Source organism: Chelonia mydas, chromosome 7, assembly GCF_015237465.2.
Source record: "Chelonia mydas isolate rCheMyd1 chromosome 7, rCheMyd1.pri.v2, whole genome shotgun sequence".
In the NCBI taxonomy this organism is placed as follows: Eukaryota; Metazoa; Chordata; order Testudines; family Cheloniidae; genus Chelonia; species Chelonia mydas.
In genome coordinates, this window is record NC_057853.1 from 36,586,137 (window position 1) to 36,612,575 (window position 26,439).

At 42.6% G+C, this 26,439-nt stretch overlaps 1 protein-coding gene across 1 annotated transcript; it reads right to left on the reverse strand.

The window, feature by feature from the left end:
- Window positions 1-3,906: 3,906 nt before the first annotated feature.
- ISY1 (ISY1 splicing factor homolog) lies at window positions 3,907-25,852 on the reverse strand. Its single transcript, XM_007056499.4, has 11 exons — window positions 25,502-25,852; window positions 24,654-24,676; window positions 22,902-22,953; window positions 20,509-20,574; window positions 19,917-19,959; window positions 18,693-18,805; window positions 15,993-16,110; window positions 13,616-13,738; window positions 9,296-9,405; window positions 7,225-7,311; window positions 3,907-4,848 (listed from the first exon to the last, which is right to left on the reverse strand). Exons 1-11 carry the CDS (start codon window positions 25,502-25,504, stop codon window positions 4,741-4,743), a joined length of 846 nt encoding a protein of 281 aa, XP_007056561.2. The 5' UTR covers window positions 25,505-25,852; the 3' UTR covers window positions 3,907-4,740.
- Between the last annotated feature and the right edge of the window lie 587 nt (window positions 25,853-26,439).

Consider the following 26,439-nt stretch of genomic DNA (forward strand, 5'->3'; position numbering starts at 1 on the left):
GATAAAATTACATTAGTGTTGGTCAATTAAGAAGTCAGCAGATATCTTAATGAAAGTCATTCCCTATGTGTGCAGTACAATAATTATAGAACACAAGGCTAGGACCAGACTATTTGCAGGCTTTCGTGATCAAAGACATAACCAGAAAGTGCCCTTGACCAGTGGTTTTCAAAATGCGGGTGGTGACCCAGTACTGGGTCACGGAATGTAAGGCACTGGGTCGCAGCAGCTCTGGTCAGCACCGCCAGCCAGGCCGTTAAAAGTCCCAGCAGCAGTGCTACCCGGCTAAGGCAGGCTAATTCCTACCTGTTCTGACACCGCGCTGTACCCCAGAAGTGGCCAGCAGCAGGTCTGGCTCCTAGGCAGGGGGAGCAGGGGGCACGCCACAGGGCTCCATGTGCTGCCCCTGCACCAAGCACCGGCTCCACACTCCCATTGGCTGGAGGGGTGGGGAGAGCAGAGCATGCAGGAGAGAGCCATGCAGAGCCACTTGCACGCCTCCGCCTAGGAGCCAGACCTGCTGCTGGCCGCTTTCGGGGCACAGCGTGGTCCACAGTGCCAGGGCAGGCAGGAAGCCTGCCTCTGAACCCCCGCTGCGCTGCTGACTGGGAGCCGCCCAAGGTAAGCCTGCGCCCCAACCCCACGCCCCAATCCCCTGCCCCAGCCCTAAGCACCCCCCCAAATCTGGAGCCCCTTCCTGCACCCAAAACCCCTCATGTCCGGCCCCAGCCCAGAGCCTGCACCCCCAGCCCAGAGCCCTGACCCCCTCCTGCAGCCCAGCCCCCTGCCCCAGCCCTGAACCATCCCCAAACCCAGAGCCCCCTCCTCCACCCCAAACCCCTCATCCCCAACCCCACCCCAGAGCCTGCATCCCCAGCCCAGAACCCCTCCTGCACCCCAACCCCCAGCCCAGAGCCCCCTCCCACACCCTGAACCCCTCATTCCCAGCCCCACCCCACAGCCCTCACCCCCAAGCTCCTCATCCCCAGCTCCGTTGGGTCGCGGGCATCAACAATTTTCTTCAACTGGGTTGCCAGAAAAAAAGTTTGGAAACCACTGCCCTAGACCAGGGGAGAGCAATCAGAGTGCCCAGTTTTGGAACACTTTTGTCAACAGTTCCATTTGCTTCAGTGGAACTACTCACACGAATAAGGGTTGTGGGATAGGCTCAGAATTACTGTGAATGATCAGAAATACACCTGGGGAGGTAGGTGAATTTGCTGAAGGTTTTGAATCCTAAGTGCAGGAGTATGAAGGCTACAGGATTGCAGGATCTTTCCAGATACAATCTGGAATAATTGTAACAGTAAAATTATTTTGGCAAATCCTTCTGGTCACTCTTCTCTCTTCCCAAGATACTAGGATTTGGAGACTGGGACTGACAAGGCTACAGTAAGCTGCCTGCTGATTTACTAAACTCCAAGCCCCATAAATGGCTCCTTACCACTGGGGAGAAGAAGCTGGCTCTTCTAGGACCCTTCTCACGTTTCCTTGGCTCGGGTTCAGGTACCTTAGTTGAGCCAATGTTGCTGGTTCATAAATATGGGTCCTACAGGACCTCTCTACTCAGCATGCCCTCTTAAAGGGCCTATTTCTAAGCAGTATCCCGAGACTGATTCTTGCTAGCTAAGGAGGCTCCAGGCCAGGAGCCCTGGGGAAACAGTATTGGCATCTGTCTTGTGTAGGAAAGGAGACTTGCTCACAAAGCAGTCAGCAGCTCTTATCTGCAAACCTAAAGAAAAAGGTAAAGAGCAAAAGCTGACAGCATCATACCTTTCTTAGTTATCTGCTCAAGCATATTTAAACATTAATGTAGGCCAGAAAGTAACTGAATAGCAATTGACGTTTTTATGACCCACTCCCCAGGAGTCAAACGGGTACTGGGGAAGGGTCACAACCACCCTGCCCTTCCCATATTGCTAAGTGGAAGATGGATCCCAGCATGGAAGGGGTTGATAACCACTGCTTAAGAGCTGCATGTAGCTATATCCTTCATATGGCATAACAATCAAACAATGTGCAATGTTGCACAAACCTACTTAGGAGGTTCATTCCTCCAGAAGGTCTGCAGCTTTTCAAAGACTCCTAAATTGTGTGTCTTAGCACACCATCTCATGGCTATCCTCAGTGGGATGTTAATACTAGATTTTTTGCATAAGCCTACTGAAATTGAACTCTTAAGAGAAAAAACTGGCAAAGGCCTGAAAGCGCTGTTACTGTCTTTAAATGAAGTGAAAGGGTTATAGTATTATAACACAAGTACTTATGGTGCTCATGTCTCCCATTCATTAACCCTCTTCTACAAACAAGTACCATGACTTTCCCATCAATGTTCTTTGCAGAGAAAAGAGGGGGAATTAAATTAAACAAGCTTGCTAAACAAACTGGTTGAGTCAAATCTTGGTCATGAGCCTACAGTCAGTCAAATTAACTCAATTAGGCAAGACATTAATGCAACAGTCAGCCTAGAATTATGTTCTATAATTACATACAATATCTGTTTTTCCACATTAAAACTAAATAAGCTTTCAGTTGCTAAGCGGAAACAACCCTTTTCGGCAGCTGGTATTCTTCTCATGACCCATTTTCAAATTTCTTCTGAAAAACCATCTTTTCCAGCTACCTCTTATTTGCTACCTTAGCATACTGTAATTCCATGTGTATGGGGATAAAAATCATTGCATACAGCAATTTTCATAAAGTAGTTGAGTCATGTTGCTAAAACACACGGAAGCCCGTTACATAAACCACGTTATGGTGTAACAAACACTACTCTGAAAATATCTGAAGTCCTTATAGGCTTCGCTGACCCTACTCAATGCAATTTTACCCCAGAGCATAGCATAGGGCATCGCACTGGGTCTTGGTGGTAGGTTTTTGTGGAAGTGGATAAAATTTTTTTAAAAACTTCAGGTGTTCATGTTGCCTTTACTGTCACTTAGCACAAGATGGTGTTGAAAAGCTGCAGCCCCTGTTTGAAGAGCTCCATTTTCAGAGGATCCAGAGGACAGCATTGAGCAATTGCTTAACTGCTCTAAGGGCTCTCTCAAGCAGTAGGTTTCTGGCAATCATCCCGTTCAACACATGAGATGCTACCAGAGAAGTTAGTGAAGTGGTACAGGCTGAGGGGCTTTCAATATGCAGGTCACACCCATCTTTACATTTGTTTCAATGGACCTGTATGGTAACAGCTGGTGGCCCTTACCACAGTGGCTGACCAAAATCAGAGTTCAGATTAGGGTAAAATGGCAAAAACTCAGCCCAAAGACAACTGATCTTATGCTGGCTAGCTAGGGAAAAGACTCAGTAAATTGTGGTAGTATTATCAACTCCTTTGATTTAGGGAGATGTGTATTTGTTACTCAGATTTCCAATTTAGGTGTTGTCAGATTCTCTGCTTCTACTCAGATTCTCTACTCTTCTTGTAGGTCTAGAAATAGCAGTAGTGGCCTTGAGTGCTTTTATTTTTTTTAAAATATCTATACTAGGCAAGATACAGACCTCATCACAGTAATCCATACCTTTGCCACCTTCAGACTGGATTACTGCAATGCAATACACAGGGGCTACATTTTAAGACTGCCTGGGAACTTTAGCTAGCACAGAATCTGCCTGTTTGTTGAATGCTTACATTTCTCACAGACTATGCTCTGTGAACAGGAGTGACTTCCAGTTAGTCTCCATTCATGCCTGTACACTATAAGATATTCAGGTTTCATAAGTTATTAAAACTACATAGCTTGGGTACCTCAGAGATTGCCTCATGTGCTACAGCAGCCAAGAGCAACTGGTGATGTGAGAGTTAACAGCCCTCTGGCTAAGGGATCTTATGACTTCCCTTCTCTAGTTATAGTAAGGAGAAAACACATTATTTTGAGTCAGATGGAAAACAATATAGAAAAAAAATTAGTTTGTATAAAATGCTTTACTAAAAAGATCTGAGTAACTTATTACAAAGGTGAAAAAGTAATTACAATAATTGCTGAAATATCCAGCACTCTAGTAATCCATCCAGAAACAGTTATGAATCATAGCAGGAAAAGAGGTTTACACTACAAGAAAACTGCACCACTTCGGCAGATAATTGAGAGGTTACTTCTTCAGAGTTTGAGTTATTTTTCTGAAATTTATGAAATAATCATGGAAACGGTCTTCAAACTCCATCTCAGACTAACAGGTTATAGGCGATCCTAATAGTTTAGAATTAGCAGACCTGCATCTAGAGGTCACCATAGGACGGCAGAATTAACAGTCAGAATGTGGAGGAATGAAAAGTATTGCCAGCCATGTCACTCCTAGGGCATCTCCTCTGGCTTCAGAAGGAAACTCTTTGGTTTGCTTTTCTATTCAAGACTGGTCGCTATGGAAGTGACCACTAGAGAAAAGGGAAAACAGGGAAGTAGGGGAAATAAATGGAAGCTTAAAAAAAAAAAAAAAAAAAAAAATAGTACTGAAAACATGAAGGAGGCCAACTTATTTTGGTTGGTCATTTTTTGAGACTGAGGGACAACAAATACATTCCTTAGGGTGGAGATAGATGAGAGGACAAACCTATATGGAATAGACTACCTAAAACACTGGAATTTTTTAGGAAAATATGCAGGAGGATCATCTTTTATTCTTAGCATTAGCAAAGACTAACAGTTGCTGATGAGTCTATATTTAGGGGATCAAAGTAACTGCTGTCAGGATGGATTGTAAAAAATAAAAAAAAAAATCATGCTAATAAGTGGTGAGACACTACAACCCTAGGAGTCTTTTAGCGTCTTCACTTTGTGCCATGAGAGTTTCACTGGCGTACTTCTGGAGAAGCTCCATCTTCTTTCTACGGACAAGAGCTTCCTCAATCTGCAAATACAAAACATAAAATCATTCAACCTTCAATTCAATCACTAAAACCCAGAGATTCTACATCAGGCAGAAAAGAAAGCAGCCTGTGAAGGCTGGAAGAAGTTGACCTTTTATCAGAAAGCGGTACTGCACAGGACAGAAGCAGCAATAGTATTCATATTGCTCCCAACGTTCAGCTAAAAAATAATGCCGGTCAGCAAAGCCTATCACTGGAATGGAAGTAACTGATGACTTTACAGCTTTGCTACTGCACATTAGTATTTAAAAAGCTTCTGTGGACTGACTCATTTTCCATTATACTGAATATGACCATCTGCTCAGAACTCTGGTTGGATAAAATAATTCAAGAGAGTCATTTTCCCATTACAGGGCTTTGCAATGAGATTTGGATGCACAAGCATGACAGCTCTAAAAGTAGGCCAAATCCATACCACAATAGGTTAATTAATTTGTACTGTTTACTTTTCATTTCAAAGTCTGGAAAACAAGACAAGTTTATTGTTGTTTTTTAAATAAAAAAACTGCCTGCATATGTTGCAGTCTTAATAAAATCAACACGAGGTTTCTGACACAATTACAGGATTAAACATCTTCACTTGAACTCTATATCTATGCTCAAACACATACAACAGTTTTTTAAAGAGACAGCCCTTAGCCACAAAGTCTGGATCTGAACTTCCAAACACATGAGAAAGTTCAGATCCTGGGTTTTGGTCTGAACCAAGCTCTAGTATTTCAAAAGTTTTGTGCAGAAATTCCAATTGCATGTAAAAAATATGGATTTTTCATTTAAAAGGTTGCCAAGGAGAAAATGATCAACAAGTTCTACATTTGTCCTAAGGATATAAATCAGCGGATGCAATTCCACTTGTACAATCAGTGTTGTCATTTATTTTTCCCCATCTCTCTAATTGTTCTCTCTGAAAGTCAAATATGACCACAAGGAGTACAAAATAAGAAGTGGAATTGCACCTACACTGATTTATATCTTTAGGATAAGGCCTTATTATTGATCATACCTTTTTCAGGAACCTTTACATCAGAAGAGGTACAAAGCTTAGTTAATGTAAAACTAGCATTTCTATACAAACATCACAAGATAAATTAAAATACACTCCTCATTCCTTTTGAAATTCACATAATTCTTATTCACAAGTACACTGCAAAATCAATGTTATTCCTATTAAAAACTATTACATATTTGTCTGAATGAGACTGTACCTAGTACATGACGTTTAAAAAGTTCATTCATTCAGAGAATGACCACCATTATAAATTATATCCACACTGATTTTGATTAAAAATAACTTCCTCTTCAGCTCTAGCTCTAGGCTGCAATAGGCAAACATTAAAATAAGAAATGGATGATTTAGTCATTAGAAAAAGATTATATTCCAATAAGTAACACTTGCATATAAAAGGGTCTGGTCCATTAACACTTGCATATATTTACCCAAGAGACAACTTTTTTGCTTTACAACTGGAATCCCCCTATAATTCCCCTTTCCTACATCATTGAACAGTAGTTCAGCATCAGATACCCTGTTCTGACTGTTCCTCACAGGGCTGTGCTCACTAAATCAACAGTACTGCTATTCAGACTGCAGCATTTCTCTCTCCTATAATTTTGCCATCTCATTTTAGCATAGATTAACACTGTACTTATCAACCATTTCATATGGATATATTACTGTTGTCCTCTCTTTCCTCTGAGGCTCTGGTGCCAAGCATTATGGGGTATCTGTGTGAGGCAGAGGCACATCTAGTGCTAGGTAAACAAACTGGGTGAGAAGTCTCAAGAGTTGTTTCAGGTAAATTGATAAATTAAGCTAAGTATGTACCCTAAAACAATTTCAACAGTGAACAGAAAAAGAGTGACTGATTTCAGGCTCATCTAACGAGGGCCATTTTTAAGAATGGTCACTTGATTCCCTAAACAAACAAAGCAATCAAAAATAGAGGCATTAAAAGTTAAGAAAAAAAGCCAGATGCTAAAACTCCAAACTCAAAAACTTAGGAAGTTATTGGTAGCAAACCAGGATTATCTTTCGAGTAACCCATCATAAAGTATATTCTTATTTGCACACTACTTTACAAAATGTTTGAGACTCTCAGAGGAAAACATTCAAAACTACAAACGTTATGTCCGATAACACTCCTGGAAAGTAAACATCCCCATTTCAAAGATGGGTAAACGGAGGTGAAGAGCTTTAGTGATTTCCACAATGAGCCAATATTCAGGAAGAGAAGCCAGGAGTTCTGCCCCTTAACCAGTAGGGAACTCTTTCTATAGGATGTGTGCCATTAATTAGGTCCTGCATTGTAACAGCCCGCGAATGTCCCATGTGCCTTTGTCTCCCAGTTATTTCTTACCTCTTGTTGTGATGGCACTGGAACATGGGCAATAAATTTCTGCTGGCCTTCTTCGCCTTCTTTTTCTTTGCCGCTTTCCTCATCAGACTACAAAATGAAAGAAGTTTAAACAAGCTTATTTTGCAGTTTCCATCAACAGGTTACTACAGCTAAACCTCACTGATCTGCAGTAGTAGAGGCAATCCCAAGGCAAATTATTGAAACTTGAGAACCACAGAGTGCTGAGGGCATGACCACTGTAGGAGACACTGCACTCCACGTAGCAATAGGGAAGTATCACACCACCCTGACCCTGCTATTTAAAGTCCTAAAACAGAGTTGCTTACTTTCCTATGAACCAGGTGCCACCCCTTGTGCTGCTGATGTATGGATGTGGAGCCATGTTCTTACTTTTCCCACATTTCTCAGCTGGGGCAGTGCAGAGAAACTAGTTAACTCAGGCAGGGGATCGGGGCTTTTACAGAGACAGCCACGCCATTTTTCCATTGAGTGGTTGCTCAAGAGCTGTCACCACCACCCTCCTCACTCCGCACCCCTGGGCTCAATGTAGCCATGGGAGTTAGCATAGATATAGACAGAGCAAGGTGGTGGGGGAACAGCAAGGCAAACTTTGTCAGCTAGACTAGTTCCTATGACAGGCCCAGCAGAGCTGCATGCAAGCGATCAGAACATGCTTCTGCAATGCTGCTGACCTCCCAGGAATAGGAGACAGAAGTAGCCCAGTGGGTGTGGGATAGGGTTAGGAGTGACATGCACTCCCCCCATTGCCCTGCAGGAAGCGTGATGTCACAGCAGTACCCCTGCTCATTAACACCTGCAGAACCTTGCTAATCTGTGTTTCACAGAAGAGCAAAGCTGGAGGATGGTTTTGTAGCACATCAAAGCGTGAATAAGTGAAGTTCTACTGTACACAAAACAACTTAAGTTCAACTACAGACACTAAATATTCTACATATTGTACACTGTTGTATGTGTACTGATAAGTAAAACCTTTTGAGAGATTCAGAATCTCAAATGCCATCTATGCCATCTCCCACAAATAAAAACTCAAAATTAGTCTTCTTACTTGGTTTTCATTCCAATCACAGGAAAAAGCCTTCCCAACCTGCTGACTTTGGTCACACTCTAAGCATGCATTAGAATCAAAAGCCCCATTCTAGTGTTAATTTGTATCAACCACAAACACTCACGCATAGGGCCCTACCAAATTCACAGCCATGAAAAACGCACCACAGACTGTGAAATCTGGTCTTGTGTGTGCTTTTACCCTGTACTACACAGATTTCACAGGGGAGACCAGCATTTCTCAAACTGGGGGTCTTGACCCAAAAGAGAGTTGCAGGGGGATCATAAGGTTATTTTAGGCAGGTTGCGGTATTGCCACCCTTACTTCTTCACTGCCTTCAGAGCTGGGCATCCGGAGAGCGGCAGCTGTTGGCCGGGTGCCCAGCTCTGAAGGCAGCGCCCGCCAGCAGCAGCGCAGAAGTAAGGGTGGCAATACCATACCATGCCACCCTTATTTCTGCACTGCCTTCAGAACTAGGTGGCTGAGGAGTGGCAGCTGCTGACTGAGGGCCCAGCTTTGCAGGAAACAGAGCAGAAGTAAGGGTGGCAATACAATACCATGCCGTCCTTACTTCTGCGCTGCTGCTGGCAGTGGCTCTCCAGCTGCCCAGCCCTGAAGGCTGTGCCACCGCCAGTAGCAGCGCAGAAGTAAGGGTAGCAGTACCACAACCCGCCCACAATAACCTTGCGACACCCCCCCACCCCCAACTCCTTTTGGGTCAGAACCTCTACAATTACAACACACTGAAATTTCAGATTTAAATAGTTGAAATCATGAAAATTATGATTTTAAAAGTCTTATGACAGTGAAATTGACCGAAATGGACCATGAATTTGGTACGGCCCCACTCATGCAAAGAGTACAGAGGGTAGCAAAATTCTCCTCAGAACAAAGCAGCCATTCTGTTTCCAAGTAATTAATGCTGAAGACTTCTAAAGGATACTCATGCTATCCAGCCTAACATTAATTGCTATCAAGACTTCAGTCTCTTATTCACTGTGGTACCTCATCATCGACGGCATATATGTTTATTTCCTCCTCTTCCTCCTCCTTGTCACCTCCTGCAAGTCGTGCCTCTCTCTCTACTTTCCATTTTTCCACTGCTTCTGCTATGACTGGGTAGAAAAATAAAGTGGTGATACTACATAACTAGGTTTAAAAGCAATGTCAGACAAAAAGTCAGTTCTAGAGCTGATGCTAATTCTTCTGAGCTCTTGTATACAGACTTTTATCATGCACTTGTAACAATGCTCCTGGTTAGATCCACAGGGATTGAACCTGGGACCTCCATCTAAAAACCATGAGCTTCTACTGATTGAGCAAAAGGACTAGGTCCATTAGTTCAAAGGCAGAGGAAGACCCAAAACAAGGAAAGGTAGTTATCTACCAGAGGGAGACAAAGTCACACTTAGTGTGAACTGCACTGTAACCAGGCTGAACCTTGAACGTGACCAAGTTGTTAGACTGGTTACAAAACTCCACACTATAATTGTGTTGGAAACAGATCCAGGGAACACTGTTCTAAATGGATTCAATACCACAGCTATATTTGTAGTGCAAGCAGGCACACAAAAACAGGCTGCTTGATAGCAGTTAACGTACCATAAGGCTGTCAAATATAAAATTTCTCGAGTAATTACTACATGGTTAAACCACGTTCTGCTTGACTCATTTTTATGTTCTCCATTTTATAATCAATGCCAAATGAAATGTACTTCTATTTAAGGTAACTGGACTTGGTTGTAGAGACCTTATGTTGTGGATAACCACTGTTGGGCTACTATACCTGGGGTTCTGCAAATGCTAATACACCCTTAACTATAACAGTAGCTATGCTACTTCAAGTTATAAGTAGTGTGAACATTGCTCCACTCCTCTTTTCTTCATGCCTTTACCTGATATTGCAGCCTTCACGTTAGGGTCCACATCTATCTCAAATGAGCCTGCAAATATCCTGCAAGGACTACCAACGTATGCAATGACAGCCCATCTCAACCATTCAAGGTTAGTCAGTCTCCTAGCAAAGAAGACAGCAATGTCTCTAAAAAGCCCACAGAGATTTGCTAATAGCTTTCTTATCATGCAGTTAGAGTTACAATACCCAGAAAGCAGCAATTTTTCATCTTTGACAGCAACTAGGGAATTACTAGCCCCTCTTTACTCATGTAAAGAAACAAAACTACAGGAGAAAAAACTGACCACAGTCATATAGCTGTGCTGCTACGTGATAGCATAAGTGATGAAAAAGACAGCTACTGCTAATTAGGAAAGTTCAAGTAGTGTTTAACCTTTTAATTCTATATCTCACATGAGCAGACCATAAAAGAGCCTGAATGATGTCTCACATAACTGGTGACCTTTATTTTTCTATTAAAAACATCTTAAAGATGTCATGTGCTACTACTTTGGGGCAGTCCTTCATATACTGGGAGGAAAAAAAAAAAAAATCTGAAGCACCCATCCCAACAATTCTAGGAGCTTACACAAGCTTTTGAAACACACACGCACACACACGTTAAAAATCCAAAATATTATTTTCCCGAACTCCAGTGAATTGCCCACCAAAATAACAACCTTCTTCATGAGACCCCATAACCCTGAACCCCCACCCAATCAAAAGAAGCTAGAGAAAACATACTCCTTACAGCATGCTCCAGAGGCCAACAAATTCCACCTTACACGAACCAATTAAATTCCCTACTTCCCCGCATTCAAACCAAGGGGCTTGAGCACCTCCATTTATTACAGATGGCACAGTGTCATTTGGGGAGAAAGTTTCTTAAGCAGTCACGTGAATCCAGTATACTGCCCCTCCTGTCTGTAACCAAATGATGCCAAGATAAAACACTAGACGTTTTTAATGTTTGCACCAGCCCCTATATATGCTCAGATCTTATTTTCACTCTAATGCTTCACTCCTTTCTGTGTATTTGAGCTCCCAGCCCTTCCCTGTTCCCACCTTTTGCTACCTTCCACCCACTTTAGGCTCCATCCCACAACACTCCACCTGTTGCTACTCTCATATCCACTCCTTCCACTGTGCTTTCCCACTATTCTTTCCACAAAGGATCCAATCCCATTCCTGCCAAATGCTTCTATCCCACAGTCAATGGCAGCCCAGTCCCACACGATTACTGCTGCCTTTACCAACCCTCCTTGTGCGCCAAGCACCCTCCTACTCTCACCACTCCAACCATTGCTAGATCATCACCCACTCCCTTAGATCGGCTTGATCTATTCTTACCTACTTCTGTCCCTGCACATTCCATCCAGGAGGAAGCCAAATTGTGCTCCAACCCTAGGTATGCAGCAAAACCCCGATTTGAGGCACTAGCATTAGATCCTGTAGTAACTAGGAAGCTAGGCAGCACCCTGCAGTCTTTAGAGGCTCTCTTTTAACATGTTTCAGAGTAGCAGCCGTATTAGTCTATATTCGCAAAAAGAAAAGGAGTACTTGTGGGACCTTGGAGACTAACAAATTTATTTGAGCATAAGCTTTCGTGACAAAAGCTTATGCTCAAATAAATTTGTTAGTCTCCAAGGTGCCACAAGTACTCCTTTTCTTTTAACATGGTTTCCTATATACCTCTCCCTACTGCACAGCTTTCAGCATTCCTGTGCTACTGAAATTGCAGGTAGTGAAAGGGGACCTGGCTTTGCAGCTCAATTCAGGTACTGTGTATTATGCAACACATGGGGCCTGCTTAAACATGTTACAACTGAATGTTTGCTCCTTCTAGCGGCAGCAAAACAGATGCAAGTTGATGAATACACAGCCTGGATTAGCATTTATGGTAAGATCAGGTCTCAGAGTAGCTATCCGAAAAGAACAGCTCTGCAGGAAAAACAAGCCTGCAGTTAGAAATGAGGGGGGGAAGCCATGAAAGAAGAGGCTGTTATAAGGGACTTGAAAAAAGGTTGAGTGCATAACCTGTGGCTCTGACATCATTTGACTCAGCTGAAGTATAGAATACAGGTTTGTCTCTATGTATTCAAAAGAGACTGAAGTAAACCAGAAAGGGACAAAGTCAATGGAATAATATCAAGTCTACAACGACACAGATATTCATTTCAAGAAGGTATAACCTGGGACTTTTACTGGCTATGCAGATGAGCTAACTCAAGTCAACCTAATGTTTTCCCCATAAATACTGAGGTCATAGTGGGAAGAAAAACCAGGTGAAAGGCAGTATTTCATAACTATTTATAGAGCTTCCCCCTGTAATCAATTACAGCAGCTCAGCTATTTCCTCTGTGGCTCATCTAATTTGCTTTAGGCTCATTCCTTCCATAATATAAGAATTACAATGATTAGTTTCCCCTGTATCCTTGTGATTACAGACATAACAGTTTGGCATATGCTTAGGCTAACTGGAGTCAGGTGGTCAATCACACACATGGTTTCTACTCCTTTATGCAGCAAGCCATTTAGGATCAATAAATAACTTAACCAGTCTTACCAATGCACATTTCTAAATGCTAAGTTTAGGTTACATTCCAATGGACTTTTTTTTGTAAGATGTTCTACTGAATTCATGTATGCCCCACCATAGTAATACTAGCAATCAGGGCTAGTATAGCCCTTTTCCAGTGGACCTTAAAGTTCTACACAAAAGCAGGGAAACTGGTATCTTCATTTTACAGACAGGGAACACAGGTACAGAGAGGCTAACGTGCCCAAAGCCTGTGTTAGTGGCAGTGCCTGGTATAGTATCTAGATATCCAGACTCTCCAACACCCACTGGCTCCAGTGGAAAGGTGTAAACCAGCTGGCTTCCAAAAAAAATTAGTCCTTGCAGCTGTATACTTTTGTTTGGAAGCAGATGGAGGAATGAGAGAGACTGCATCCCCTCTTTAAGTGAAAATATGCTAGTTTTCCTGAGTTTGATTTTTATATAACTTAGTCAAAGGTTGCTGAATAAAGTTTTACACTGAAATTTCAGCAAGAGACAGCCAGAAGTGTGACAGGAAGATGCCTACCCTTTTATTTTAAATGGAAGCATAGTAGTTAAATGGGACAACAAAAATATTCCTATCAAAGAGCTTTACAGTACACTAAGTTAAACTATCAAAGGTAGGAGTACTGCTTATTCACTGTAGGTAGAACTACGTACAATGAAGATCTACAAACCACCGAAGAAAAGGCAGTGAAGCACCATTTTAAAAAGTAAAGGCAAAAAACAACAAAAAAAAACAACCCACTAACCCTTCTGCGCTAAGTAACATGCAACTTGGAGATGGTTACATGTAACAAGCTGGGGACACCAGAAACACCCTTAAATGAAGCTGCACCCAGTTTATATAGGACTTTTTGATTTCACATACCTTTCTTTTCATGTTCCTGTTCCAATGGCTCCAAGACGCCATCATCTTCATCCCTGTAGCCATAATACTCCGCATCAATAGCCTTCATAAGCTCAGCTCGAGTCTTCCTTGGAGGAGGGAGAGCTGAAGGAACAAGAGACCATTACACTCTCAATGACCCGAAAAAAAAAGTGATTCTACCAATCCACGAGGGCTGGTCCTGTCCTCATGGATCACATCAACCCTGTACCATTTGTGTAACAAGGCAGATCTGACCATCATCCTAACCCCTCACGTTCCCATCAGCTTCCACTTTCTGACAATTTTCTTTTAATTGATGCCAGCTTCATGCTGCCAACCAGTGCTCCTAGAAAGTAGTTTCTTTGAGTTCTACAAACCTTACTTCAGCCGTGGATGACAATATCTAAAAGTGGATAGGGAAATCCCACATGGCCCTCTGTGGCTATGTCTACACTGCAATGAAACTGCAGCTGGCCCATGTCGGCTGACTCAGACGCACAGGCTCAGGCTGTGGGGCTATACAATTGCAGTGTAGAGGCTCAGGCTGCGGCTGGAGAGCAGGCTCTGGGACCCTGCATGGGGGAGGATCCCAGAGCCTGTGCTCCAGCCCAAGCTCAAACTTCTACACTATAGCTCTGCAGCTTGAATGTTGCGAGCCCAAGTCAGCTGAGACAGGCCGGCTGTGGGTGTTTTACTGCAGTGTAGACATACCCAGGGGGATTCTGGAGCAAGGCTTCCTGAGGAAAAAGTGTAAAATGGTTCCATTTGGGCTTTTAGGCCCAAGTGCCTCTTGACCAAATTATGCAATATTTATGCAGAAGATTGGCTAGGACCAGCCAAAGGGTCAATAGGTCCACTAGGCACACATTACAGAGATATCCATTGATCACCTGCCTCTTAAAAAAAAATAAATGACTGAGATAGAAGATTAGATAGGCCATTAATCAGAAACTATATATAGACTGCTATACTGTTACTGATCAATGGCTTACCTAGTTCACAAGCTAGATTAAATCCAACTCATACAAATAAAGAAAAAACTTTTTCCATAGGATATTTACCTTTTCCTTTTACTATAAAATTAGTTCACATTCTTAAGCATTATAGTGAATACATGAAGCACCTTTTCATGAAGATTTAGTCAATATGAAACCTGGAGTGGAGAGCTGAACACAGGTAGAGTCATTTTAACAGGACAGCATCAAATAGTTTTAACCGAAGGTTAGTTTTATGAGCTTACAGGCATGCCATCCTGTCTTAGAAAAGTAGTGTGGTCTCTACTTCATACTAGATACAGGAGTTGGAGCATGAATGTAAAATAAGGAAGGGAAGAGAAGACACACAATTTCCCCTTTTATCATCCTGCCCTTGTTTGGAACAGTCACTGAATGAATATAAAATATTTGAGCTTTGGGAGTACAGAAAAACAATTTTATCTAATTCCAATCAAGATAATCATGGCTGTGAAAGAATAGGTATGTAAATAAATGGGTTTCTTCTCAGTCAAGGAAAGAGCTTTTAATGGATGACTTAAGTTATACTATGGTAAATGTCTGACTAGACCAGAGGTGGGCAAACTACGGCTCACCGGCCACATCCAGCCCACGGGACCGTCCTGCCCGGCCCTTGAGCTCCTGGCCCAGGATGCTAGCCCCCAGCCCCTCCCCCCCACAACCATGCTGCCATGCAGGCAGCGCAGCTTGCGCCTGCCCACCCCCCAGGCTTTCCAGTAAGCCTGTCCTGCTGCTCTGAGTGGCATGGAAAGAGGGGGGGGGGCAGAGGTTTGGGTGGGGGGAGGGCAGTCAGGAGACAGAGGAGGGGGGGTTGGATAGGGGGTGGGGTTCTGCGGGGGTGTTCAGGGGACAAGGCATGGGGGGGGGGTTGGATGGGTCCGGGGTTCTGAGGGGGGCAGTCAGGGGGCGGGGGTGTGGATAGGGGTCAGGGCAGTCAGGAGACTGGAGGGGATGGTCAGGGGACAAGGAGCAGGGAGGGTTGGATGGGTCCGGGGTTCTGAGGGGGGCAGTCAGGGGGTGGGAAGTGGGAGAGGGTAGGGGACAGACTGTTTTCGGAGGCACAGCCTTCCCTACCCAGCCCTCCATACCGTTTTGCAACCCCAATCTGGCCCTTGGACCAAAAAGTTTGCCCACCCCTGAACTAGACTGATCACTAGCCTAATATGTATGCCCACCTCCTTTTCCCTAGGATTCACCCTACATTCCAGATGACACATTTTGTATGACAGAGATGCTAGAGATCACTGATGTTATCCTGGCTGAAAAAGTCACAATTCTGAAGCGGGGGAAACTTCGCATCTGTGATAGTCACCCATCAATACAGAAACAACAAATAATTCTGAAAAGCAGCTAAAGTTACTTACGTTCCTTTTCAAAGAGCTCTCTGACACCCGGTAAATCTTTAGCAGCTCCAAAATATTTGTAACCCCTGTTTCCTGGAACTTCCTTGCCTTCATGATCTAGCATTTTAGGACCAACTCTCTTTAAAAATAAAGTACATAAAAATCATTGCTCCTGTCCATGGTCATTTTTCTTTCCCCATGTTAATTAGCATTACCCATGCTCTGGCTTACTAGGCTAAAAAACTGTTCTCTAGGTATGTTAGATGATTCAGGAGTAGCAGCCCACTCAGACAATCTTTTTATTTTTCAAAAAAGAAAATGTCCTCTCTTTTACTGAGTGCCAAGCAGTTAGAAGGACTGCGCAAAACATGGAGTACTCTGACCCACGACAGACCCACCTTGTCACCTCACATGCTGGATTTTACAGTAGAGGGACAAGAGGGGATTAAAATGCCATACACAGAAGTCTACGATCCGGCTCCCTATGTGATCCTTACCAGTCCAACTTTTAACAGAAGGGCCTGATAAATCAGCACAAATTACTAGGACTCTCAAGCGATTAAAAAAATTAATCGCAATTAACTGCACTGTTAAACAATAATAGAATATTATTTATGTTAATATTTTTGGATGTTTTCTATATTTCCAAATATACTGATTTCAATTACAACACAATACAAAGTGTACAGTGCTCCCTTTATATTTATTTTTGATTACAAATATTTGCACTGTAAAAAAAATAGTATTTTTAATTAACCTAATGCAAGTACTGTAATACAATCTCTTTATCATGAAAGTTGAACTTACAAACATAGAATTATGTACAAAAAAATAATTGCATTCAAAAACAAATCAAGGTAAAACTTTAGAGCCTACAAGTCCACTCAGTCCTATTTCTTGTTCAGTCACTTGCTCAGACAAACAAGTTTCTTTACATTTGCAGGAGATAATGCTGCCCGCTTCTTGTTTACAATGTCACCTGAAAGTGAGAACAGGTGTTCGCATGGCACTGTTGTAGCCGGCATTGCAAGATATTTAGTGACAGATGCACTAAAGATTTGTTTGTCTCCTCATACTTCAACACCATTCCAGAGGATATGCATCCATGCTGATGGCAGTTCTGCTCGATAATGATCCAAAGCACTGCAGACTGACGCATGTTCGTTTTCATCATTTCAGTCAGATGCCACCTGCAGAAGGTTGATTTTCTTTTTTGGTGGGTCAGGTTCTGTAGTTTCTGCATCAGTATTGGTCTTTTAAGACTTTTGGAAGCATGTTCCACACCTTGACCCTCTCAGATTTTGGAAGGCACTTAAACCTTGGTTTGAGTGCTGTAGCTATCTTTAGAAATCTCACATTGGTACCTTCTTTGTGTTTTGTCAAATCTGCTGTGAAAGTGTTCTTAAAACAAGCAATGTGTGCTGGATCATCATCAGAGACTGCTATAACAATATATATATTGAAATATGTGGTAGAATATGGTTTAAACAGAGCAGGAAACATACAATTCTCCCCCAAGGAGTTCAGTCACTAATTTAATTAACACTTTTTTAAAATGAGCATCAGCAGCATAGAAGCATGTCCTCTGGAATGGTGGCCGAAGCATGAATGGGCATACGAATATTTAGCAAATCTGGCACGTAAATACCTTGTAATGCCAGCTACAAAAGTGCTATGCGAATGCCTATTCTCACTTTCTGGTGACATTGTAAATAAGAAATGGGCAGCATTATCTCCTGTATATGTAAACAAATTTGTATCTCTTAGCGATTGGCTGAACAAGAAGTAGGACTGAGTGGGCCTTGTAGGCTGTGAAGTTTTACATGATTTTGTTTTTTAGTTCAATTATGTAACAAAAAAACCCTACATTTGTAAGTTGCACTTTCACAATAAAGAGAATGCACTACAGTACTTGTATGAGGTGAATTGAAAAGTATTATTTCTTTTGTTTTTTACAGTGTAAATATTTGTAATCAAAAATATAAAGCGAGCACTGTTCACTTTGTATTCTGTGTTGTAATTGAAATAAATATATTTAAAATGTAGAAAAACATCCAAAATATTCAATAAATTTCAATTGGTACTCTATTGTTAAACAGTGCAACTAAACTGCGATTAATTTTTTTAATAGCATGAGTTAACTGCGATTAAATGACAGCCCTACAAATTACATTTTGATCTTTCATCATGAGATGTTTTGTGTCAGAGACCTGTATGTCAAAAGTCAAGTATTTAATTATTTCATGATCAGTCAGAGGATTTACTCTCTGCTGAACACCTTTACACACTGACTGACATGTAATACAGGACAGTGGAGCCACAGAAAGCGGCAGGTAGAGTTTGTGTATCTCTTCGGATTCTGAACAAAAAATACTAATAGCCTAATCTTAACAAGACCCTAAGGCTGAAAGAAAGCCATCAAATAGTCATTTTCAGAACCTGGAGAGGGAGAGAAAGATAGGACATCACTATTTGATCTAACATGCCATTCAGCATGTTTAGAGGTTGAACAAGATGTGTTAATCATTGAAATACCAGCCACTAGGAAAAAAATAACCAACCGTGTTTAATACATCTCTGTTGTATACACTATGAAATGCCGGTCATCCAATATTCAGTAGATTAAAGTTTCTAGTCTTGGGTTGATGGGCTTTCACTTTACTAGCCATTCACAGTTAACTGCAGAGATGTTGTTTACCAACACAGCTGTTTTATACTTACCGCATAATCAGGGCCTCCCAGCTCCTTTATCTGGACCTCCCAGTGCCCCTTCTCTCTTAGAAGTTTGTTAATTTCATCGTTCAAGTCTCGAATTCTGAATTCACCTAAACCAGCTTCAAGATAAAACAAATGAAGAAGTTCTTACAGGCACTGTATACTAACCACTTCGGAAAGACTCATTTCTCTCTGTTCCCCTATGGGGAATACTCTCCAAACTCTTGTTGGAGGCCCAGCACTTTTCTTGCTTTAACCACAGGTCTTGCCTCATAACAAGCAGTTTGGGGGCTCGAAAGACTTAACTTGAGCACGCTGCCCCTCCTTGGGGAGAAGGAGTTGGACTAGGTACTGACCCTCCTATAGGAAACTCATTTTTATCCACTCTGCCAGGAAGCAATATCTTAAATGGATGAAAAGTGACTGCTCACTGGTCCATGACCAGTACTTAGAGTACATTATTCCTAAAAGCACTGGCCTATCCATTTTTAGTCCTGGCATGTCATGAACTGTATAATGCCTGGGTGTCATTTAACTTAATTTTCTTCAATATTTGTAGTTGAATACTGACACTTAAACGTCAATCATTTCACAAAACTAAATTCATGAAACCTCAAGACAAACTTCAACAACACAGTTAGGTGGATAAAATATTGGACTTTTCTCCCCTATTTAATTGGACTATTGTAGCTCCTCATAAAAGCAGACACAAGAACTGTTCATAACAGCATTTGACATAGCCTCTCAGGTTTCTTAGTGCAGATAATCTCCATGGCAATAAAGATTTTTAATTTGTGAATTTTAAAGGTAAATATTTACCAACAAATATTGAAAAAAGTATAAGAGTTAAGCAAACCAACACAACACTTTAAAAATGAGGTCTAGCCATAGATAGCCTTAAAAGCATCCACTAAAAGCAGGCCACAATTGATGTGAAGGAAGGAGGTAAGATGGCAAACAGAATGATGCAGTTTTAACATCAAACCCATTATTGCTAGAAACAATTGCTATGCCCCACTGAAGAGATGGAGTTCCTTCTAGCTCCAGTGTCAGATATCAAGCATTAAAATAGTCACCACGACCACTGTCCAGCAGTGCTATTTTGAGACCGATCCACAACTTAAAAACAGCAGCCAATATGATTTTATAGCCAGGTAAATTAAAGCAGAAAGTTAACTGACATTGGTACCGAAGTTTCACACAAATCAACTGCAATTAAAAGATGCTCACCATTTTGAATCTGTGCCACTTTCTTGGAAATTTCTCCAATAATCTATTTAAATAAAAACAATTACGCAGAAATTAGTTTTTCTTGATGAGTCAGAAGTCAAGGTAGTTTCAACTGTTAAACCATTCTACATGCTTAAGAGAACTTATATTTGAAATATCAATAAGATGTTAATAAAAGTTTAATTTGGGCAAAAACACTATTCATAATGACTATCTAAAGAACTATCCGTACTAGGAAATGTATCATCCATGACTCCTTTTTGAACAGACATTTGCACCTTTGTGCTAACAATAACCTGCAGTCTATCCTTTAACTTTCTGGTCATTATGGTTAAAATATGACACGCTCTATTTTAGCTCAGGCCTCAGTCAATCCCTAATTTAACTGTTTACACACGAGTAAGGAGAACAATTCTAGCAGCAAAAAAAATATTAGATTTAGTTCAGTGTTCAGTACAATTATCTCATTAATTTTAACTGTATAAATATTTTGCTAAAATTATGCATATTTCCATAATTTGATTATTTATCAGTCCATCCTCTACAGAATTAGAAAAGCCTGACGTTCACTGCCTAGATATGTGATGCATACCTGACGTCTCCATTTCTCAGCTTTCGGCAACTCATTACATTCTGATGCAAGAAAAGGTCTTCGCTCCTGTTTGGGAGAAAGACATGTACATTGTAAAGCTTCAAACCACCTAATATTGAAGCTTGACATGTTTCCAAAGCAACTGATATTTCATGCTCTGAGTGTAACATGGCCTAGTTGCTCCTGGATTAGTCCCAGGCAAATCAGCCACTCGTGCCTCCTTACTTGAGTTTCCTGTGTTCTCATCCCATCTTTAAAGATTTAATATAACAGCCCTGATGAACTAAATTCCATTTAACCACTGAACACAGCCACCAATTCAAGCCCAGCATGTACAAGTAGAGCCTGTCGTCTTTCCATTCAAACCCTTTTCCCTCCATTCTCCAAACCCTATTCTCTCCATTCTTCATCACCAGCAATGCTCTAGTCAGTGTGACTCAAGCGTAGCATCACTTTTGACTCCTCTGCCCACACCTAGTCCATTCCATTGCTTCTCTACATCTATAAAGTTTATCCCTTCCTTTCTATTGCTGTTGCTAATATTCCAGTCCATGCCCTAGTTTTCTGCATTAACAACGACAGCTTCCAACTCCATGGCCTCTTACCCTTCCAGTTCATTCAAAAAACTGCTACAAAAATCATTTTCCTTTCCTGCCACTAGCCACTTCACTATCTTTGTTTGCATCCTTCCATTAACTTCTGTTATTCCATACATACATTCATAGTATTCCTCACCTTCAAGTCTCCCTACTTACATATTTGCCCCTACAGCTCCTCTTACTCCCACTTCTTACACTCCTTCCAGACCTTACTTTCACATAATTTATGTCTCCCCTTATGTTTGGAACAGACTCCCAATTAGTGTGTGTCCCCAAAACACATCATCCCTTCCTCTAGGAAACTCCTGAAAAGCCACCTGTTCAAAGTTTTATCTGCAATAGCCACTGTTTCCTACTGCATTACTCTGTATCAGGGGTTCTCAAACTTCATTGCACTGCAACCCTCTTCTGAGGACAAAAATTACTACAGGACCCAGGGGTGGGGGCCATAGTCAAAGCCCTACTGCCCTAGGCCAGAGAGCCAAAGCCGAAGCCCAAGTGCTTCAGCCCCAGGCCGGGGACCTGTAACCTTAGCCCCGACACCCAGGGCTGATGCCCTCAGGCTTGGGCTTTGGCCCTGAGCCCCAGCAAGTCTAAGACAGCCCTGGCGACCCCATTAAAATGGGGTCGCGACTCACAGTTTGAGAACCACTGCTCTATCTTGTCCTCCTCGGAGTTTATAAATGTGTCAGTACTCGGGGAAAAGATGCAAAATTATAACTCAGAACAAAGCCCTTTAGTAGGTTGTGTGTTTCTTGTTTGGAGTAAGTGTTTTTTCAGAAGGAAACTTTTCCTCATTTTGAGAAATAAACATTGATCCAAATCCTTCCATTGACCTGATCTTGCAATTCACCCGAAGAGAATGGACTCCTGCACCCACACAGAGCTCCAGTGGAGTCAATGCATGGCTTCACCTGGGGAGTCAGTTAAGAATCAGGGCCTAAGATAATGGGTCCTTTTTTAGTTTCAGAATCCAACCTTTTGACCTGTGTTTTACGCAAAGCCACTGACCAACAATTTTTCAAGTCATGTGCCAATCTAACTTGATTTGAGGGTTAAAAGTTTCTCCTACCATGCATGGTTAAATTTAAGCATAGATGTGATAGGAGACACCACATGGCTGAATAATGGCACAGCATGCTGTGTCATGTGCAAGCCCGGAGTTTGGATTAGCCTTGGAAGTGGAATGCTTAGGGGTCGCTACTTTGGTAGTACAATACTAGGGAAGTGAAAAGATTATAAAAGGGCTTTTCTAGCTCTCCTGAGCTAACTGGGAAAGAAGCCAAACAAAGCCCATGATCAAAACCAGTGACAATGAATGTACACTCAGTTAGCAGAAGGAAATCTCTATCACTACATTTATATTTTTAGAATTGCCTTCTGAATGACCTTGCTTGTATCTCTTTGTTATTCTTCCAATATCAAGGTATATTGCTTCTACTGTGAAATGCCAACTTGGCTTTGGCCATATGGACTATCTACAGTATTAGAAGTTGATTTAAGCATGGTCCACTGGATGCCTCTCCAGAACAGTTTTTCAGCCCTTCCCCAGCAATAACTGTTACTTGTGGGTTTTGTTGCCATACTGCTTTCCAGAGCTTCTCCCAATTTAAGCCCCTTTCCTGGTGACCACCTTAGCCCTTGTGCAGCAATTACATGGGTCACATTCCTTCTGCTCGCAGTTGTTGAAGCAGCACTGCATGTGGCTTTGCATTATGTGCTGATAGGTGAGGACTAATTTCTTGGTGATTCATTTAAAAACCAACATAGAAGACCTATTTTTCTCCAGCCTACCTTAACTTTTCCTTCCTCAAGCTGAGCTTGGCGAAATCTCGCCAAGGCTGTCCTGAAAGGAAGAAAGGAAATTAGTTTACTTTTAAAACCTCTTCATCTAACAGCAGTGATTTTTCTAAACCAAGGTTTTCAAAGGACTTAACTGGTTAAGTTCTGCATGGATACACCTATATTATATATAGGCTTTCAAAAAAGAAAATGATAACTACTGTTTCCATTAAGAACATTCCAACATTGAAGAAGCCACCAGTCACCAGTGCAGTCACCCAGCCATGAATTTTGTGTTAGTATTAGAAGTACCAACAGCCTGCTGGGGAGGCAGAGGGAGACAAGGACATCAAGCTTGTTCATTTTAAAGAAACATTTCCATAATATTTCTCAACAACTCAGGAAGAGTCCCCGTACGTTCTGTGGCTGATTAATATACATAGCTTGTTTGTTTTTAAAAATAGGCATGTCTAAAAATTTCTTTAAGTATCTCTCCCACCACTACTACCAAGGGATTCTTCAAAAACCCATCCCTCCATTGTCCCCCATAACCAAAGTTATGGCACGCCTGACTCTAGCCAAGATGACTGCAGATTACTTCAGATTGGTTCATTGGTTCTCCTCTAGTGAGCTAAAGAGGACACAGTTGCTTGAGACAGAAGAAACAGCTCCTAAGGGTATGGGGCATAAACATGATAATGCTGCAGTCCTCCCATTGTGGCAGTGAGGGACTGAACTAAGCCTTGGTTGCATGGCAGTGTAACTTCAGGCTACTCCTATGTTACTTTCCTGTAAATTAAAAACCCAAGAACAAAACACTTTCCTCGCTTTGCAATGAGCTAAGTAACTCTCACAGGACAACGTACTTTGTGCAACACTAACAGGCCATGCAAAGAATAAAGGGTGCTGCTCATCAAACTGACAAACCATATTGATTCATAATATATTAGTATCTAAATTAGCACACATCTCCAATGGGGGGTTGCAATTCTGTAATCAATTCACATTTACAATGCTGAAGACAATTTGACAGAAAAAGAGGCACGAATGCCATGATAACGCAAGCAGATACTTCAAACCATTCACCTCCTGAATGCTCAATATTAATCTTGTGTGTTCACCTCTGCCCAGCCAAAGACAACACAGCTGTTCCAGTACGGACCACTAAAAGTGCTACCACACCTGCATCTGACATCTAACTTTAGTAACACTTCTAGAATCCAGAGGCTAAACAGCAACACTGGTTTATGATTTTTCATCTTGTAATGTCCATAACTGCCATAAAAAACAGCTGATTAAGTAGGGGGGAAGTATTACAAAAGTCCTGATACTTTGAGTATCACCAAAAATTATACTTTACAGGTATGTTTAACATGGAATATTACTGTGTATTAACCAGGGTTCCTTGAATTTAAGTCAGTGTGGATGGAATACCAATGCCTTTCAAGCATGGAGCAGATCATCAGTCCTGTTCACGCATCAAAATACATATATGAAAGATGCATTTGCATATATATATATATATATATATATATATATATATACACACACACACATTACTACTTTGAAATAAAAACAAGTACTTCATTTAGACGGTAAGCAGGAGCTAGAACCGCTGTACACGCGGACAGAACTTAATAGCTAAATAACGCATCTAAGTGTTCAGTTACCAAGGTGATGAGCAACAAATACAATACCAATAGGCACTGCACTGTGACAGACACTTTGAATGACAAACATAACCAAGTTCACAGCTGTACTTACATAGCCTTTTCTGCATTTCGAGCCTAAAAAAAAAAAAAAAAAAGAGAGAGAAACAAACAGGTTAACTAATACTTAAAAGTTCAGTCTCAGTCTAGCACAAAAACGACTAGCACTAGTAAATGCTTGCAAATAAAAAAAATAAGAACAAAGTGCCCAGCTTTGCTCAAAATCTCCCCAGTCCCCCATCCCAGGCCTTAAATCTTATGTATATTATTGTTGCACCTAGGATGGACCAGGACCTCACGTGCACTGTACAAACTCAGAAAACATAGTCCCTCTCCAAAAGATGTTATAATCTAAGTATAAGACCAGAGAACAGATGGCCAGACTGGCAAAGGAGCACAGGGAAATAATGTGACGCTGCTTCAAGAAGAGGGTGAACAAACTGGATTTCCCGGGAGGCCCATGCATGTGTTCTGGGAGCTGCTGGCAAAGGGCACGCAATGAACACAGTGGGACCCTGAGAGAATGCACAGGGCCTGTATGAACTCCATGCTGCCGGGGAAGAACGTTTGTACAGCGCCTAGCACAAGGGTCTGGGGCCCAGGGTCCAAGGCTCCACCACAGCACAAATCACAGCAGCAGCCCCCTTGCGAGCTGGAGCTAAGTCACTGTGCGAACGCCATGGCCCCAGGCGCAGCTGAGAGGAACGTGGGCGCGCGGGTCCCGGCACAACACAACCGGGAAGCGGGGCGGAGCCGCCTCTAGAGAAGGCCCAGGCTGGCCGGTGGAGGGGGCGCGGGGAGCCGGGCGGGGGCGGCCTGTGCGGAGAGGGGGCGTGGGGATCCCTAGGGTGCGGGGGAGAGGTCCCAGCAGGGCGCGCGGCGCGGACGCAGCCCGTCACTCACCATGATCCCCGCTGCCTCACGGGCCCCGCAAGTGGCACCTGCTTCTCCGGCCGCTTCCCACGCGCGGACAACAGGAAGCGCCGCCTCGGCGGAGCAGGGCGGAGGTCAGCGGTCAACGCCAGCCGCCAATGCCCCGGAAGAAGATTGAGGAGGCGGCAGAAGCAGGAAGTTGGCTGCGGTAGGTAAGGTGAGCCAAACCGGAAACGGAACTTCCCCTCCAGCCTCGTCCCAGCTGCTCGCTGGACCGTGCCGCAGCGACACTTCCGGCTTTGCACCCCGTGCTCGGACTTTGGCGCTTGCCTGAGCTGTCTTCGCGCAAGTGTAGTGTGTGGTTCTCTGTGGAGCATGCGCAGTGAAGCGCTCACCTCCCTTGCGGCCTGCTTGAAGGCGCAGGCGCAGTAAATCTGCTGAGTGGGGTGGGCTCTACGGTGAGTTGAGGCTTTTCCCACGCAGGCAGAGGGTTAGACGGCATCAGTCTGCAACGCAGACACCTGCCACCTTTCCCCAGCACTAAGGCCCAGGTCCTCAGAGGGATTTAGGTGTCTAATGCCTAGTGAGGCTCTGGGTCTAAATCCTCCCCTAGGCACAGGCAATTAAAAATATTATTTGTAAACTCTTTCTCCCCTGCACATTAACTTTGTTATCCAACCTTCTCAATAGTGGAGGAGTGCAAAACCCTTCGCACCAGTACAGTTCCTCATAATCTAATGAGTACTTATGGCACCTTAGAGCCATATGGTTCCCAGGTGGGTCATCAGCAGTGCTGGAAGCTTTAGATCCACAGCACAGACCTCTCTGCCACTTGGGCTAAGTAATGATACCAGCCATAAAAGGGGAGATGAGGCACATTTTGACGGTGGGTGTAGCTCACGAAAGCTTATGCTCAGATAAATTTGTTAGTCTCTAAGGTGCCGCAATTTTCTTTTTGCGGATACAGA

Coding starts and splice junctions, on each gene's coding strand:
- ISY1 (XM_007056499.4), bottom strand. Junction 22,954..24,653: donor CGAAATGCAGAAAAGGCTAT/GTAAGTACAGCT, acceptor TCTTCCTTTCAG/GACAGCCTTGGCGAGATTTC. Junction 19,960..20,508: donor CTGAGAAATGGAGACGTCAG/GTATGCATCACA, acceptor TTATTTAAATAG/ATTATTGGAGAAATTTCCAA.